General features: G+C 35.2%; 2 protein-coding genes across 4 annotated transcripts; one reads left to right on the top strand and one right to left on the bottom strand.

The window, feature by feature from the left end:
- Positions 1–5,413: 5,413 nt before the first annotated feature.
- Positions 5,414–5,821, bottom strand: LOC137713412 (protein MKS1-like). Its single transcript, XM_068452706.1, has one exon. The coding sequence runs from the start codon at positions 5,819–5,821 to the stop codon at positions 5,414–5,416; it is 408 nt and encodes a 135-aa protein (XP_068308807.1).
- A 6,284-nt stretch (positions 5,822–12,105) lies between these two features.
- LOC137713209 (calcium-dependent protein kinase 20-like) lies at positions 12,106–18,009 on the top strand. Of its 3 annotated transcripts, XM_068452486.1 has the most exons (9): positions 12,106–12,197; positions 12,234–12,417; positions 12,448–13,018; positions 14,647–14,790; positions 14,886–15,038; positions 15,828–15,943; positions 16,701–16,868; positions 17,250–17,474; positions 17,587–18,009. In XM_068452486.1, exons 1-9 carry the CDS (start codon positions 12,106–12,108, stop codon positions 17,680–17,682), a joined length of 1,749 nt encoding a protein of 582 aa, XP_068308587.1. In that variant the 3' UTR covers positions 17,683–18,009. The 3 variants fall into 3 exon arrangements, with proteins under 3 accessions (XP_068308587.1, XP_068308586.1, XP_068308585.1); XM_068452485.1 differs by having other exon boundaries at positions 12,234–13,018; XM_068452484.1 differs by having other exon boundaries at positions 12,106–13,018.
- Positions 18,010–19,453: the final 1,444 nt, after the last annotated feature.

Here is a 19,453-nt window from a genome sequence, read left to right as displayed (position 1 = left end):
CATAGATATGGTGGTAATGGGCACTAGGCACATACCTGTCGTACCCTGAAACATCTAGTATATCTATATCAAGCCTCTCTCAAGGAGAAGGGTGTCACGACCAATTTCCTCGACTAGGCTAGACGAATGGATATACCTGGTCCAGTGTTCGACTTATCATGGCAGTTGAACACAAACCACCTAGATGCCTCAGACTTCATTGTGGAAAGAGGGAATGAAGTATATCGGTCCGATTGAATCATTTATGTTTGATGTACTTTTATTATTCTGAACTTGTAGTTTAAAACTCATATTTCAATTCAATAAATGTGGCATTTCAATTCCCTTTTATTATGAATAAATTGTTTTTAACCGTGATCCCCTTTACTCAGAAAGCATGGATAAAAACTATGGTTATTCTCAAAACAAGAGAAATTGTGGAGATATTTGTCTTGCATATAGTGCAACCACACATACAATACTTCGAGATCAAAAGTATTTATCAAGCTTGATGCTTCCTAAAGTAAGGGTAACAACAATATCAAGCCAATCAAATATAATTGAATGCTCAGGAAAAGCCCAAATCATTTTACCAAATGGAATAATATTGTCCATACAACATGTGTTGTACACTACTCAATCTACTCGAAATTTGTTGAGTTTCAAAGACATGCATTTAAATGGATACCACATTGAAACAAAAAGTGCAGAAAATGTGGAGTATCTATGCATTACCTCCAATGATACCCAGAAGTGTATATTGGAGAAGTTGTGTGGTTTGTCGAGTGGATTTTATTATACATACATAAAGACAATTGAATCACATACTGTCATGAACCAGAAGTTCATTGATTCAAAAGTTTACATGCTTTGGCATGACCGTCTGGGTCACCCAAGATCCACCATGATTCGTAGGATCATTACCAACTCTAATGGACATCCATTATTGAGCAGACATATTGATATCTTAAATGATAACCCTTGTAAGGCTTGTTCTCAAGTGAAGTTGGTAATTAGACCATCACAACTAAAGGTTGATGCTGAATCCCCATCATTTTTTACAAAGAATTCAAGGGGATATTTGTGAGCCTATTTAACTATCTTGTAGAATATTTTGATATTTTATGGTTTTGGTTGATGCATCTACCCAATGGTCACATGTTTGTCTCTTGTCTACTCGGAATGTAGCTTTTGCAAGACTTCTTACTCAGATAATTAAGTTGCGAGCACAGTTCCCAGATAACCCCATTAAGTCAATCTGACTTGACAACATTAGTGAATTTACGTCTCAAACCTTTGATGATTACTGCATGACATTGGGCATTGATGTTGAACACCTTGTTCTTCATGTCCATACTCAAAATGGTCTGGCAGAAGCATTTATCAGGCGGCTTCAATTACTAGCTTGCACTCTGCTCATGAAAACAAAATTGCCAGTTTCTGCATAGGGATATGCCATCTTACATGCTGCATCATTAGTTTGATTGAAACCTATAGTTAACCACTAATACTTCTCAGTACAACTTGTGTTTGGGTATCAGCCAAACATTTCACATTTACAAGTTTTTGGTTATGCTGTTTATGTGCTTGTTGCACCACCACAACGCACTAAGATGAGACCTCAGTGCAGACTGAGAATTTATATGGGTTTTGATTCACCATATATTATTAGATATTTGGAACCATTGACATGTGGTATGTTTACATCTTGTTTTGCTGATTGTCACTTTGATGAGACAATCTTCCCATCATTTAGGGGAGAAAAAAATCGTTCCAGAAGAACAGCAAGAGCTGACATAGGTTGTACCCACGTTGTCTCATTTTGATCCACGTAGCACTCGATGTGAAAATGAAGTGGAAAAGATCGTTTATCTTCAAAGGACTGCTAATAAAATGCCAGATACATTTAATGACGTTATGAAAGTGATAAAATCACATATACCAGCTGGAAATGCACCTACAATAATTGATGTCCCTGTTTGACAGAATAAAGTGGCAGCGAATGATTCATCTGGTGCACGCCTGAAGCGTGGTAGACCCCCCAGGTTCAAAAGATTCAGCCCCTCGAAAGAGAAAGAGAAAGACAAGGGCACAACTGAATCCAAATGAAATCATTCAGGAAGAGAGAATGAATGATAAATCCATAATTCATGATTCTGTACTTTCAGAAAAAGAAAATGTCCTTAATGAGACACGTCCCTGAAAAGACAGAGGTACATAAAAGCAAAGAAATCTCCTTAAATTATGCATGTACTAATGAATTGTGGAATCGGAATGAAATAATTATCGACGACATGTTCGCATTCGTAGTAGCTACTGAAATCATATTGAGTGATGATATTAAGCCCCGCTTTGTTGATGAATGCAAACAGAGACAAGATTGGCCTAAGTGGAAAGATGCAATCCAGGCATAATTAAATTCCTTGGAAAGGCGAAATGTTTTTGAACCGGTATTCCAAACTCCGTCTGATGTAAACCATGTGGGTTACAAATGAGTATTCACAAGAAAGCGCAATGAGAAAAAACAAGATTGCAAGATATAAATCACTACTTGTTGCACAAGGCTTTTCACAAAGACCTGAAATTGATTATGAGGAGACATACTCTCCTGTAATGGACGCAATTATGTTCCATACTTAATAAGTTTAGTGGTTTTAGAAAAACTTGACATGCGACTTATGAATGTCATCACTACGTATCTATATGGAGAATTAGATACTGACATATACATAAAAGTCCCAGAAGGACTTAAGTTTCCTGAAACAACTAACAAACCATGAGGTATGCTCTCAATCAAATTAAGGCGATCATTGTATGGGTTGAAACAATCTGGATGAATGTGGTATAATCGTCTCAATAAGTATTTGATCAAAGAAGGATATATTAACAATGTCATTTGGCCTTGTGTGTTCATTAAGAAGTCCAATTCTGGTTTTGCTATAGTGGCAGTATATGTCGATGATATGAACATAGTTGAAACCCTTGAAGAGCTCAATAAAACTATTGAATATCTGAAAAGCGAATTTGAAATGAAAAACCTTGGAAAAACAAAATATTGTTGCCCTGAAGATCAAGCATTATGCTAATGGAATTTTGGTCCACCAATCAGCTTACATTGAAAAAATCCTGAAGTGATTTGGCATGGACAAGGCTTATCCCCTCAGCACACCAATGGTCGTTCGTTCTTTGGAGATTAAGAAAGATCATTTCCGTCCAAAAGAAGATGATGAAATGGTCCTTGGTCCAGAAGTATCATATCTGAGTGCAATAGGTGCTTTATTGTATTTAGCACAACGTACTAGACCAGATATAACTTTTTCAGTTAACTTGTTAGTAAGGTATAGCTCTGCTCCAACAATTCGTCATTGGAAAAGAGTCAAAGATATTTTGCGATATCTTCGTGGGACAACAGACATGAGTTTCTTCTACTCAAAGAAATTCACAAATGACCAGATCCTTGTTGGATATACAAATGATGGTTTTCTCTTTGATCCACATAAAGCCTGTTCACAAACTGGATATATGTTCACTAATGGAGATAGGGCAATCTCATGACGCTTAACAAAGCAAAAATTAGTTGCTACATCTTCAAATCACTCAAAAATACTTGCTTTACATGAAGCAAGTTGTGAATGTTCTTGGTTAAGATCAACAATCCATCATATCCGGAATTCATGTGGTCTAACTTCAAAGACAGACACTCCAACTGTCATCCATAAAGATAATGCAACATGTGTTGCCCAAATGAAGGAATGATTTATCAAGGGCGATAAGACTAAACACATATCTCCAAAGTTTTTTAGTGTACATGAACTTCAAAAGGCTAAAGTTATTGAAGTCAGACAAATCCGTTCCAATGAAAATCTGGTAGACCTATTCACCAAATATCTACCAAAGTGCATGTTTCAGAAGCTAGTGCAGAGTATCAAATTATGTCGGCTTACCAATCAGCTAAATTTGAAGAATCCGGAAATAGGGGGAGATACATATCAGGGGGAGCATCCATGATACATGCATGTTGTACTCTTTTTCCTTTGACTCGAGTTTTTCCCACTGGGTTTTTCCTATCAAGGTTTTAACGAGGCAACATAAGCATACTTAACACTATATCAACAATCCAGGTAAAGTTGTACTGTTTTTCCTTCGCTATGGTTTTTTCCACTGGGTTTTTCCGAACAAGGTTTTAATGAGGCAACTGATGTTGATATGTGGGCATCCAAGGGGAGTGTTGTAGAATTAGTGGATGAATGAATGCCCACACAAAGTAATGAAGAGTTGGGAATAGTGGTTGTGTGATACTTTCAAAATGTAATCATTTTTGTTTGGTTGGTTGTCACGGTAGTTGTTCTATAAATGAAGCACTCTGTGTGTTATCAAATACACATTGCAAAAGAAAGAACTAAAGAAATAATATCAGTATCTCTCCCTCTCTCTTTATTTGTCATCCTTTTGTGTTATAGCTAGTAAAGTTATAGTACTCATGTCCCTCGCAAAGGTTATCTCTTTAACTTTTGCATATTTATAACAAAATCAAAATTTTAAGTTATCTTCTTTTTTATCAATAACGAATGATTTCATTTCATAACATAGCCAATTATACAACTTGAATGAGAGAGACAAGGAAAGGAACAACAATAGCGAACAAATAACCATACACCTCTTACTGAGATGGTCATTCTTCATCAGAAATGAACCACCACCAGAAAAAGCTTGCCGCCTGCTATTCATGTAAATTATTTCAAACAAAAACATGTTGAACCAAATTAGAAATCAAACATCCTGCAAAACTCATACATGAAAAAAATGAATTATATGATATATATATATATATATAGAGAGAGGAAGCCTTTAAGGGAAGGGATTCCTATTTTTTATAAAAATAAGGATTAGTTGTAGGGTCCACACCACATCGAACTTTAACGATCCGAACCATCTATTTTTCAAGTTGTACCTCATAGATCACCTTGCAAAATATTAGCCAAATCAAAAATATTTAAGACATCTAATTGGGTTCAAAGAAATGAACGAATACTTTGTTATATAAGAAACAATGAAATTTGATCTTGATAATTAACTAGGCAAATGGTTTCGGATTGAATTGAATTTTTGCAAGGATGATCTATGAATCGAGACTAACAAAATAGATGATTCGGATCGTTGAAATTCGATGTGAAGTGGGCCCCACATCTAATCCCCATTTTTTTTTTAAAATGGAAATCCCTTTGCATAAAGGGCATACATATATATATATATATATATCAAAATAACCTTAACTTAATTAATTCTGGCATACAAAGCTAAAAGCTAGACTAATATATGAAACCTATCTTTTGCTTTTCTCGAACTCAAAGTAACCCAGATAACATACTTTTGATGTATAACATATGTACATATTTCTACAGATAAATACACAAATACATATACTGTTACATTGCTAGAAGATTTCAGCAAAGTTGGAGGTTGTTGTAGTAGGTATTCCAAAAGGTACACGATCATCGCGGTACTCATCTGCCCTATTATTGTTGGGCTTCCGTGGGCTCTCACTCACGAAACCTTCTTGGCCGATCAAACAAGTAGTGGAAGCAGAAGAACAAGACTGAGAATTAGCAGCAGCCCCAATGTTAATAACCTCGGATTTTCGACAGCCTTGATTATTATTATTCCCAGTAAGCCGTTGAACCAAACCCATAAACTCTTCAGGTTGGACATGAATAATCTTGGGAGATATGAGATAGACTATGACTGGCTTCTTCTTCGTCGCCTTCTGTGAATTCTTGCTCGCCATAAGAGGTGTAGGCCTTGGACCCTGCAACTCCAAATGCCTTTTCAAAGACTTCGTCATCTTATTAAATAGCGAATATGAATATGATAGCGCTGTGGTAGTGAAAATTATGGAGGTGCAAAACAATATTTATACTTGGTTTCAAGGAAGAATGGGTGCAATCTAATATTTTGTATTTGGTGACTAGTAGCTTTCTTTTGGCTTTATTTGTATCATTGAATTGGTCTGTTTTGAGATAAAATATGTTTGCTGATTCAGTAGAGTTTGCCGGCTGTCGTTCTACATATTTCATAGAAACCAAGAATTATAATAGAGATCAAAATTTTAAAATAAATTTGTAAATTAAATAATGTGTCATTAATATGAAATAAGCACATGAATCGACACTAAATTAATAATCAATTATCAATAATCACGTCATTTAATTTACACAATTTAATTTAAAATTTTGATCTCTCTCATGTTGCTCTTAATATATTAATTGACATGTGTGAACAAAAATACTATTCAAAAAGCAGAATAAACAAAGCACGGATCATCAGGCTATGAAAAAGTCATCGAATATGCTAGTCAGCCCAGATCAGTCATTCAATCATGTACTTCTCTTATTTGGCGTGCAACTGAAAACTTAAAATATTTTTGTTGAGGAATTTGGGACGTCTGACTTTTTACACTAGATCTTGTTGTGTCTTTATCTTGTAATAAAAATTAGCTTAAAATGTAAATTACATTTTATCCCTTTTAGGTTTGAGGTCAATTGTAACTTTATATAATATATTTAAAACATTTCAATTTCATACATTTACTATTAGTTTATTTCAATTTCATACATCCGTTAGCCAATCTGATAGTTTGACAGTTAAAATGATGTTGTGTCAACTGTGGGTCTCACATTTTTGTTGATGTGGCAATCAAATCTATCCACATGGACTAAAATATAAGGATAAAATACAAAAAACTACCTCAACTATTTGTATCATGACACTTTCATACATTATCTTTTAAAATTGACAATGTCATACTTCATATTTAGAATTTGGTCCAATATTATACCTTCCGTTACTTGGTCGTTTACTTTTCAGTTAAATGATGACATGACTTGATTCGAGGCCCACTTTCTATTAAAAAATTATTAAAATATTATTAAAAACTAAAAAAAAATATTTAATATTTTTTAAATATTAAAATAATAATAAAAAGTTTTTTTTAAAAAAAAAAAACCCAAATCTTGTCATCGGGAAGATGGGTGCGCAGAGAAGGTGGAGGATGGGTGTGGAAGAGGATGTAGAGAATGGATAAGAGTGGTGGATTTGGGGTTGGGTTGGGGGGGGGGGTGAGAGACGAAATGGGTTCACTTTGGATTTTCTTTTTTTTTCTTTTTCTTCTCCTTATTCTTATTTCTGGGTTGCAGGGGGTACACGAACTGGGTTAGGTTGAGTTTTTTTTTTTCTTCTTCTTCTTCTTCTTCTTTTTCCTCCTCCTTCTTTTCTGGGTTGAAGAGGGGCGAATTGGATTGGGTTGGATTTTTTTTTTCTTCCTCTTTCTCCTTCTTTTTCTTCCCCTGCACGAGGGGGGGTGTTGATGGGTTTTCAAAAAAAAAGATTTTTTTTTCTTCCTCCTCCTTCTTTTTCTTCCACAGGGGGGTTGATGGGTTTTCAAAAATTTTTTTTTTTTTTTTGGTTGAAGATTAAGAAGGGAATAATATGAAGATGAAGATGGGGATAAAGAGAGGGGGGGAACGAACGAACAGAGGGATTTTTTTTAATTTTAATTTTTTACTTTTCTTTATTATTTAAAAAAAATTTAAATAATTTTTTTTTAGTTTTCAATAATATTTTATTAATTATTTAATAGAAAGTAGGTCCCGAATCAAGCCACGTCAGCATTTAACTGAAAAGTAAACGGCCAAATAACGGAAGGTATAACATTGGACCAAATTCTAAAGAAGAGGTATGACATTGTCAATTTTAAAAGATGAGGTATGAAAGTGTTGTGACACCAATAGTTGAAGTAGTTTTTTGTACTTTACCCAAAATATAAATTATAAACCACCCTTTCAAACTTGTTACCTAGCTATCTAGCTGGTTTTCGCCGGAAAACGCAGACCATGGCTGTTGCCATGACCAAGACGTCGAGCCCACTCTTCTTTGACTCCATCCTATCTCCTCTGTGCTTGTCTGCAACCAATAATCTCATCTGGTTTGGGAAGCTTCTTCCGCCGCTCTATAGAACTTGAACCTCTTCTTCCTCGTGCAACCTTCATCTTCCCTGCAAATCTCACCATTCCTACAACTCAGCGTGGCGGCAAACACAATGAGAAGGAGAATGCTGAATAGTGTGCGGACCCAGCAGTTAATGGAAAGAATGAAGAGATCGGAAAAAGGGTTGATAAGGGTTGCTAAATGCGGCCATAAATAAATTGGAGTGCAGATCTTGATGCTCTACGTGTTGGGTTCATCCTGATTTTCTACAGATTTTGGCATTAGGGAAGTGGGATTTGGGAAGCATATGAAATTTTCATCTGGGATTTCGTTGACAAGTGTTTCAATAAAAGTAAGAGTGAGAAATTGGGCGTTTGGGATTTCGTTAGGAAGATGGGATTTGGTTGATAAATGGAAATTTCATGGTGCTAAAGGGATTGTGGGGTTTAGACCTAAAGGGGATTTGAAGTTGTTACCATGGAAGAACTGGATTGGAGAAACAAACAGGTGACAAAACCCATTGAAGTGAAAAGCTTGAGACTTTCAAACATGGTTTGGGTTTTTTTTTTCGAGGAGTTGTGGGAGATGAATGCAGTGGTGTGGGGGATGAATGTAGTGGAATGCCTTGAAGCGGAGAATGATTGCCAATTCAAATGGGGACCAGTCGCGGCCGCTTCTCTGATTCGATGAAGTCTAGGAGGGTCGGACTCTGTAGTTGTTGCTTCGCCTTTCACTCTTACTCCAGTGTAGAAACTCCTTCACACTTACCTAGTATTTTAATTCCAACCTAGAAATTCAAAATTTTGAAATCCTAGATTTGCCCAGCAGAAGGGATGAAATAAGAGGCGTCTTGCAGGAAGGCGATTTTCTTGGGCCTATAGAGCCTGCCGCCATGGGTAAGGCGCAGCAGAAGTGGGTTGCCAAGAACAGATCTAACGAGTCTGTCGAGGATCCTTGGCGTCGACATGTCAAGATACCAGAAGCTGCCATTATCCCTTTCCATAACCTTTTGCAATTGATGTGGTTGATGAATATTTATGTGTCCAAGATTTGGAAGGTGTGGGCTAACGTGTAATAGGGTTTACTACTACCACGTCAGCTCTTAACGGATCAATGGATGAAAAATGTAACATATGTATTATATTGAAATAACATAGTACATGAGGTATGAAAGTGAAATTTAAAAAAAATGTTGTATGAAATTGTAATACACTTCAAACCTGAGGTGGTAAAGTGTAATTTACCCTAAAAATTATGTAATATTTTTTGTTGAGAAACATGGAAGAACCAAGGGAAGATTGACAGTTGGAGGAAGATTAATGCAACAAAAATGTAATATTTTAGTCATAAGTTTTAATTCAATGATGGTGTAAATATATACATCAATAACATCACTGAATTCGAATCTCATTAAGTTTTAACTCATCTAAAAATCAAATTTTGCCGGTTAACTCCTTAAGATCATCTTCAATTCTTACGTTAAAACATACAAATTTTAACTCTGAAAATTTAGATTTTAATCTAGAAATAGTTTTTTTTTTTATTTTTTTATTTATTTTTATTTCAATAATTTTGAGTTAAAATTTTAGCTTGAGATTATTAAAGAATGAATTTAGGATAGTTTTTTTTTCTTTATGATTAAAAAAAATTTCATCAAATGTTTTTATATAAAAAGAAATCAGTGAGATATTTATTGATTAGTTTACTATATGTTTTTGTTAACTACTTCGAACCCCTCTTTATCTTTACCTCATTATCCTCAAGAATATTTTCAGTGTACCGAAAACACAAGCCGGTACATTAAGTGTCATAAAATAATTGATTGAAAGATTTTTATCCAAGTGTCCAACTAATTGTTTTGTGACATTTGTGTACCAGGTCATGTAATCGGTACATTGAAAATCTCTCCATTACCCTCCACCCTAGGAATTAATAATGCCTATAATAATGATTAAAATTTGATTATTGTACGGCCACTTCACATACAATCTAATGATATTTGCCTTTACTTGTAAATTTGATATTTAATTCTCGTGACAAATTTCATGCTAATTTATTCTCTACTGTATCATTATATGATGGGGTAATGGTAGGAAAACTAAATTTGTAAACAAAATAATGTGTCACCAATAAAAAATAAGGACATTAATTGACACTTTGTTAATAATCTAATCATTTATAATTACATTATTTGATTTGCAAATTTAATTTAAAAATTTTTGTTTACCTAACATTACTCTTATATAATTATTGTACGGTTGTCTATTATTATGTACGAGTTGAACACGTAAGTATGGATTTGTAGCGTCGATCACAATATCTCTCTACATGCAGAACATGGACATGGCGTCCCTTTTATATGATTCAAAATTAATTTACTTACAAAATAAAGAAATTTTATTTGGCTCAAAATTAATTTACCTATTATTTGTACATATATCTTATAATAATAAAATGTGCCAAATATATGTATAATAATACATGAAAAATATATTACCTACTAAATAAAAGAATGTTTATTTGATTCAACATGAATTTACCTACAAACTATATGTTAGTTGCTCATCATAAATTTACATATAGGTAGATTAATTAGTAGTGCATATATATATATATATATATATATATATATATATATATCTTGAGCTTATGGTAGTACTATATACATTTGAACGTGTATATATATATATATATATATATATATATATATATATATATTATTTGTTCATTGTAATTAAGGCGAGTAATTACATTTATTAATTTATTTTGAATATTGTGGTATAGGCTATAAATATCTTGTAATAATAGGTCAATTATTTTTCTACTTGGTAGTCATTTTCAAATTTGGGTTTTATTTGGAAGTTTATAACTAGGTGGGTTTTTGTTCAGAAAATAAGAGTTGCAAGAATCTATATCTAAAAAACCCTTATTCTTGTTCGCAATTGAAATTTGTTCTCCGTACATTTTTCTGGACAGTAATCTTATTCTTTTTTGTTTTAATTTTCCAAATTTCATTTGTATTCCTTAACTCTTTTATGAGTATTTATCAAATATAGCCAGAAATTAACTCTTAATTTCAAAAATGTCGCTTTTTATAAAAACTTTTAAATATATCCAAAATTCACTTAAATAGACAAAAATACCCTCAAATTTAACAATTAAATAAATTAAAGATTTTTTAGCTACTGTTGCCTCAAGTTCCTGTCCAGCTTCACCCTTTCTTATACACTCCACCACCACAACCATATCCCCTTCAACCCCCTCGTCACCGACATTGAGCGCCGTTGTGGTTACCGCAAGTGGGAGCAACATAATTTCAATCATGCCTTCAACACTTTTTTTCTTACTAATATCATTTTTAGTTTTAAATATAAAAATAGTTTTTAAAGTTAATCCATATGTCTTTATATGATTGTATTTGTAAGACCCACGTGGCACCGATTCATCACACTAACAGGGCAATTAACATATTTTTCACGAAAAAACTAAAATGATCAAGATGGACAAATTCAAAGAAAGACAAAAATGATTCATGATAGACAAATTCAAGAACATTACTATTGATTATCATTAATTGTTAAGCACCAGATTAAGGAGTTATGTCAATATCACGAATCATTTTGGCTAAAAAGCCTTTAATTTATTTGATTGTTAAATGTGAGGGTATTTGTGTTCATTTATGTGGAATTTTGGATACATTTGAAAGATTTTATAAAAAAAATGACATTTTTGAAATTAAGGGTTGATTTTTTGTTATATTTGATAAATACTCCCATTTTATTGTAATTTTTCCGATTTTTGGAAGAAATTTTTATTCATTTTATCATAGTTGATTTCCATGATGTATCTCGCAATTTTGCGCCTCTCAATTCGTTTTCGGACGCAAATTTCTCATTTTTGTCATTGAATTTTTAAGTGAAAATTCGAATTTTGGAAGTTTTGAATAGGACAAGGTGCAATTACGGTTTCCAGTCATATGCTGTTGGCCGCAAAGAATCGAGCTAGGGTTTGTTCAGGTCCCTGATCTGACCTGCAGAAGTAGGGACTTGATTGGATTGCTTGTAGTTAATGGGACTGAAGAAGAAGATTGATTTGGATGTTGAAATTAATAGAAAGACCTGAGATTGGTGTTTTTATTATTTGATGGGGAACACATGTGTAGGACCAAATCTTGGTAAGGGTTTCTTTCAATCTTTTACTGTCGCTATTTGGCGAAACCAGCCGCCGGAAAACAGGCTTCCTCCTCCCAATGAAGGAAATAGTAACAAAAGTGGTCCAAGTTCAAATCATGATTCATCTAAAGGAGGTTCTGAACGGAATAAAGCACTTGATCATCAGGTTCCTAAAGCTATTGAGATTCCTCCTAATCCGGTCCAAAGCACACCGCCTCCAGCTGTGAAAATCGGTAATGATCCACATAAAAAAGCAGAACCTGAAAAACCTAATAAGCCGGAGGTTAGGGAGGAGGTGAGTAAGCCTCCTCAGGATGCTGACAAATCGAAGAAACCTGCTCATATGAAGAGGATTTCGAGCGTTGGACTGCAAGTAGAATCGGTGTTAGGAAGAAAGACTGGGAATATAAAGGATGTTTATAGCTTGGGCAGGAAGCTTGGACAAGGGCAATTTGGGACGACATTTCTCTGTGTGGAGAAGGAAACAAATAAAGAGTTTGCTTGCAAGTCCATTGCAAAGAGGAAATTGACAACACAAGAAGACGTGGAGGATGTTAGGAGGGAAATTCAGATAATGCATCACTTGGCAGGTCACCCCAATGTGATACAGATCGTCAGCGCTTATGAGGATGCTGTGGCAGTTCATGTTGTAATGGAACTGTGTGCAGGTGGGGAGCTTTTCGATAGGATTGTACAAAGGGGGCATTACACAGAGAGAAGGGCAGCTAAGCTTGCAAGGGTTATCGCTGGTGTCCTCGAAGCATGCCATTCTTTGGGTGTCATGCATCGGGACTTGAAACCAGAGAATTTTCTATTTGTCAACCAGAAAGAGGATGCACCACTTAAGACAATAGATTTTGGGCTCTCTGTGTTCTTTAGGCCAGGTATAATATCACATTTATGGATTAGATTTGTATCTGGAACCCATATGGAACAAATTAGGTGCAAAGATTATTGACCCTAAATTGTCATAAACCTGTGAAATAAGATATTTGCTTTTGATTCATTCTTGAGCTGGTATTTAATTGGTTTTTGGTAGAATTCTCTTACTATTTCTTCCCATATCATTCGTTTACTTTGATGAGTGTAGGATTTTCGATTTTATACTTCTAGATTGAAATGGTAGTTATGCGGAACTGAATATGCTGGCTTGATCATTTTTCTCTGAATTGTTGCTTCTAAATAATTACAAAAAAGGAACCTGCCTTCCTTGCTTTAATATGTTGAATGTTTACGATTGTGATGTTAGGTCTCATGTTCATGAAGTGAAAAGTAGTCGACCATAAGTGTGAAAATATATTATCTATATATAAGCAAACTTTCTTTGCATGTGTGAGATCTTAGATGAGAATCTGATGAGAGGAAAAAAGAGGTGTGTAGATGGGTATATACTGGGAGAGGTAAGTGTGTGAAAGGTGATGACAGGGTAGATATCAAAATGGTTAAGGGTTGGGGTGTGTGGTGGAGGAGGGTGATCAATTGTTTTAACTGCTTTAGAGATAAAAATAGCCTTAAGTAATATATGAGTATGAATAATTAACTTCATCATTGTTGAAGCTTGAAAGGTCAATGATTTTTGGTATTCTTTGATGTGAAATTGCTCACTTTTGTAATGGATTGAAATTAATTGTAGTGATTCTAGTGAATGTTTCAGGTTGATTTTTACGGTAGAATTTGCTTTCTTTGTTTTTTGAAGTAACACTTCAAAGTTTCGAGAATTCACAAGTTTGTTTGAGTTGCTCCTGCCTATAGCCCGTACGACACTTTGTAAGAGTAATATGGACACCATGTGTCATAAGTTTGCCCTCCGTTTAATAACTCGTCACACAAATTTGCCCAATTTGTGGCATTTTTTTTTGTCAAGAATTTTGTGGCTAACCTTTTGGTTTTATCTTAATGCTATGAGGAGTTTTTCATGTATCTGGGCAGAGTTTATTTAATTTTTGAATAAATATGTTAAAAGCAAGGATTTGAATATGAAAGATATGAAAGTATTGCAACGGTTATTTGTGCGGAACTATGCTAGCTAGAGGGGGTAAAGAAATACTATTTGTTCATTTTCTTTTGATAGTCGGCTTTCCGTTTTCATTTCATTTACAATTATGTACATGGGGTGTTAGATAACTCATGTTGCTTGTGTAGTTTGCTTGCACCCCTTTTGGCTCTTTTCAAAATACTGTGAAGAGCACAAAGGATACGATATAATACACATTAACTATTTACGCGAAAAATTCCTTCAGAAAAAAGGATATAATTTTTAGTTAATGCTTCGAATAACCGTGCATTTGATAACCATTTCAAATGTATTGTTTCCTTCCCTTGCCCCATAGCTCCTGCAAATCAGTACGTTTTTAAGTTTCCAGTAAATCTCTGTTGTAAATGATATGTTTTTTCTAAAGCCAGCATGCTGTCTGAATGTTGTCTTTGCTCATTCGAACTTATTTGATCTACTTCACATTGTTAGATTGAATTCTTTCAAAATCTGAATTATAACAAAAACCCATCTTCCCAGGAGAAACATTCACTGATGTTGTTGGGAGCCCTTACTATGTGGCGCCAGAAGTACTACGGAAGCACTATGGTCTAGAATGTGATGTTTGGAGTGCTGGTGTGATCATTTATATCTTACTCAGTGGAGTGCCCCCTTTCTGGGATGGTGGGAATATCATGGCTTTGTTGTATTGAATACTCATTAAATTTCATATAAAAGTTACATCTAATCTCTAGTTTTCTTCTGATGTTCTTGATCAGAAACGGAGCACGGTATATTTGAGCAGGTATTAAAAGGCGAACTCGATTTCATATCAGAACCGTGGCCCAGCATATCTGAAAGCGCTAAGGATTTGGTTCGGAGAATGCTTGTGAGGGACCCAAAAAAGCGGCTAACGGCCCATGAAGTTCTTTGTGAGTAAATTTTCTCTGCAAATTTTTAACTTTGTTGCAACCTAAAAGTTCCATTATATCATGCTATTATTGGATTATTTTTCAGAAAGCGTCTCTTAAGCATCAATCTATGTAATTAGATGGTTCAGTATGGAGCATTATTAAGTGTGAACAATTCAAAATCTCAGAAACTACAGTGGAAAGTGGTTTAGAATTTGATTAAGAAAGAAGGGTAAAATATAACATAAGTGGGCGAATTATTACACTTAGGGTTCGTTTGTAAGTGTTTTTAAAATGACTGAAAACACTTTTGATAAAATGTTTTTGGAACCAATCCATAGTAAAAATGCAAGTGAATCTTGGAAAAGAGGAAGCACTCCCAAAATCATTGTTTCTAAAAGCGTTTTCAGTCATTTCAAAAACACTTCCAAACGAGCCCTTATCCCAACTGGATTTCTCTTTTCAAACCTGTCACAAGAACTAAGGACTTAATTCGTGGTAGGTTGTAAACTTTTCAAATTAGAAGCATGTGTTGGTCCAGTGATTAATTGGATAATTTCAAAGTGTACTTCATAGTTCGAAGTTAAATAGGCTTTTTGAAGTTCACTTGCGCTTTGGTGCTTGAATATCATGCTTATAGATTCTACTGTTTTGCGCATATCAATGAATTGATAATTGAACTTAGAATTGAAGGTAAATTATTGATCTGGGAGTCAGTTTTCTATTCAAACTGTTTGATCCTTACATGTTTTCGCATTTCTTCTATCATGAACCATAGCATTGCATTAAGTAGCACTTTTGTCCTTGCAGGCCACCCATGGGTTCAGGTAGATGGCGTTGCTCCTGATAAACCTCTTGATTCTGCTGTCCTAACTCGTTTGAAGCAATTCTCCGCGATGAATAAACTCAAGAAAATTGCCATCAGGGTGAGTATACTCATCCTTAAGTTTTACAACCTTACGGTTTTGTTTGGATGAGGGCTTTGCAAGTACCAAGGGATTTGGAATAAGTTAGTTAGAAATGTACCATTGATTGCATCATTACAAAGCGTAGGCATGGGACTTACAAATGACTCCTTTCAAGTAGTCATTTGCAAATCCATCTTAATGCATTGTGTATACAGTCTACCTGTTTCAAATCCCTCCTCCTAATCTTTTGTAGTGCATTAATTTCTAACTAATTTAGCTTAAATTCCTTGGTACTTGCAAATCGCTTGTCCGAACATATACTGAAGGATTTTACAGGTCGGGTTTGCATGGTTACGACAACGTCATTAAAATTCTGCGATAGTAATATTTTAATTATGCAATTCTGTATTTAAAACAACTGCAAAAGAAAGATCTTCTTAAAAGTTTTCTTGTAAGTGAAGTAATCTTCGGTTGTTTGTGTAGATTATATTTATAGGGTGGGGCTATCCACACACCCTTTTTTACCACCCACACATCCCATGTTAATTTGTGTCCGTTGATCTTGTTCAAATAATTCCGACCTGACTGCCGGAAATTGAGAAGGGTGTGTGGAAGGTAAAAAGAGGTGTGTGAATAGCACCACCCTATTTATAATATGAAGAAGTAAACAAGTTTGATATCATCAATGGTAGGCCAATATTACTGCTTGAAGACTTGTTGGGATGACTGGTTCTTTTGTTCGGGTATGACTTACCCATCTATGCTTGTTTCGTAGGTCATTGCAGAAAGCCTGTCTGAAGAGGAAATTGCAGGCCTGAAAGAAATGTTCAGGATGATAGACGCAGATAATAGTGGGCATATCACCCTTGAGGAACTGAAGAATGGTTTGGAAAGAGTGGGTGCAGACCTCAAGGATTCTGAAATCAGTTGGTTAATGCAAGCGGTAAGTGCTAGTTTTTGATCCATATAGAGAACTTTTTGTAGTCTTGTAGAATACCAAAAATATAGTTTTCCTTGTCCTGATGGATTTAATTACACACATGCTATCCTATGCCTGTGGAGTGTAATGGAAGTTATAACAAGGGAAAACGTAGGGTCTGCGATAGAGAAAGTTGGCTTTTGATTACCATATTATCCTTAGTTTTGAATTTATCGATTTCTTAGTTTAAGAGAGGCCAAATCATGTTTTCTTGCGTTACAATTGATGGAGTTTTGTCGTCAATAGTATAGATAAACGATAAAGTGATGTCAGTTGCAAGATCAGCAACCGTTTTTTGTTTCCTGATTGATGAAGGGTTTCCTTTTCTTATAATAAAATTTGCAGGCGGATGTGGACAACAGTGGTACCATAGACTACGGTGAATTCATAGCAGCAATGCTCCACCTGAACAAGGTCCAGAAGGAGGATCACCTTTATGCAGCATTCTCGTACTTTGACGCAGATGGAAGTGGGCACATTACTCGAGATGAGCTGCAACAGGCCTGTGAGAAGTTTGGCTTAGAAGATGTTCATTTAGATGACATAATACGTGAAGTTGACCAGGATAATGTAATTCGACTTCCCTGCCAAAATGCATGCTTGATTTTCTTTCTCCTTTTCTTCATATGAAATTCTTATGGATACAAAATTGTTCATGATAATTTACCTTTAAACTTTTCAGGACGGGCGCATTGATTATAGCGAGTTTGTCGCTATGATGCAAGACACAGGTTTCGGCAAGGGGTTTCAAAGTAACATGAGTAGAAAGGTAGCATGAGTATTCGAATTCGAGGAAGTCCTCAAGCATTAATACCTGATGTTATGTCTAGTCAACAACACAGTCCATATAGTCAATATGTACTAATATTTGCTTCTTAAGAAAAATGAACAGAAATAGAGATGCATACTGATGTAGAGATCAGCCAGATTTCAGGGGGTGAGAGAGTGTTAGGGCCCTGTTCTTTCTAGTGCTTTCATTTTGTATTTACCATTTAGTTTTGTATGAAGTATTTTCACTGTTGAAATGACTGCAAGTCATTTGTTCTTGAAGCTATTTTTGTAATTGAATCTTTGTTTCCTTGTACTTGTTCGCTTATGCCCTTAATTCCAACATATTTTTCAGTTTTCCAAACTCCGTTTGATCAGAAAAAGAGATTTCGGAACTCATGAATCACTGGGTATCGTGCGTCATCCATTTACACCCATTAATCTTCATTTTTTCTTAGACCGGAAATTTATCCATGACGAACACATATCCTTGAACCAAGTAGAGGTTAGATGTCACTAGATCAGATGACCATTATCGTAACCATTCGTTCGTTAAGCTATAACAGGCAATGCCTACCATCGATTTTTCATGTTGTACAATCCATCATATAATAGTGAGATTATGTATGGATATTTGCGGGAGAGGGTGCGTACATTCGTTTTAAGAGAGGATATTCAGCATATTCCTCGTCCTCACGATTTGGCATAATACCTTTTTTTCTCTTAAACGCGTCGATTTGGGGGTTTAAGTTCATGGCTTAGCTTATGTTAAAAAATTCTATTGGATGCACCCGTCTATATCATACATCACACTTGTCATGCTGATGTAGTATATAAAACTCATGTTTCGTTAATTCTAACCACAAACGCTAGTATGTGGACTAGTCGGACTCGCAGATCGTTTTCGGAGGTAAATGTAAACTTTTCCAAAGAAGGAAGTTGTAATTCAAGATGCATGCATCGTCGTCCTTTAAATTTGATGCAGTCACCGTGTGCGCTACGGCGAGTCCTTGAGAGTTGTATGCATCGACGTGCTTATATTTGATGCAGCCACCGTGCACGATACGACGAGTCCTTGAACAAGAGTTGTATGCATCAACATGATATAAGCTTAATTGTCATCTTCCTACATATGAATCAGCTTGCATACGCTAAACACACGTACAGAGATGTACAAGTATATATAATAGTCCATTAGCAGGGGTGCAGGACTAGCAGCCACGGTTAACATTTAAGTAGTACGTAGTCACGACTCACGAATGGGGCCTCTCACATTCAAACATTCAAATACTAGAATTTATCTTTTGCATTGACGCCATAACCATCAATACATATTTTGTTATTCTTAAATATCAAATTTAACAAATATTTGTGCATTGAAAATCTTGGAGACCCTATAAAGTTCAATCTTGTGCGGTCGCTCCACTTGCTCATCACCAAAACCGCCTTTGATCATCGTGGAGTACTGGAAAGTAAGACCCTGTATTTCGTATGCTGCTTCTTTATACCACATTTCAATTTTCACGTATGTATTTGGTGTAAAAATGAATCTGCAGTTGATTTAATTTGTTGGTAAAAGGTAAAGTTATCCCTAATATTTGATGCACCCTTGTATCTATGCATATATGCCAGTGAAACTGAGAGAGTGCAATGTCCACATCCCACAATAGTGATAATGTGATATAGGGCCGAGAGAGCACGTACTGAACAATCTAATTTGTCTAATGGACCAGCCATAGCTGTTGGCCAGAATGCTTGAAATGGAACCATGTGAATGTGAT

This window comes from Pyrus communis, chromosome 13 (assembly GCF_963583255.1).
Source record: "Pyrus communis chromosome 13, drPyrComm1.1, whole genome shotgun sequence".
Taxonomy (NCBI): Eukaryota; Viridiplantae; Streptophyta; class Magnoliopsida; order Rosales; family Rosaceae; genus Pyrus; species Pyrus communis.
The sequence above is the reverse complement of the archived record's forward strand: the minus strand, read 5'-3'. Positions and strand labels throughout refer to the sequence as shown.

Excerpts from the sequence above, each read along its gene's own strand:
- LOC137713412 (XM_068452706.1), bottom strand. The coding sequence starts at position 5,821 with ATGACGAAGTCTTTGAAAAGGCATTTGGAGTTGCAGGGTCCAAGGCCT.
- LOC137713209 (XM_068452484.1), top strand. The coding sequence starts at position 12,106 with ATGGGGAACACATGTGTAGGACCAAATCTTGGTAAGGGTTTCTTTCAA. Across the intron at positions 14,791-14,885 it reads AGTGCCCCCTTTCTGGGATG|AAACGGAGCACGGTATATTT; the intron begins GTGGGAATATCA and ends GTTCTTGATCAG. Across the intron at positions 16,869-17,249 it reads TCAGTTGGTTAATGCAAGCG|GCGGATGTGGACAACAGTGG; the intron begins GTAAGTGCTAGT and ends TAAAATTTGCAG.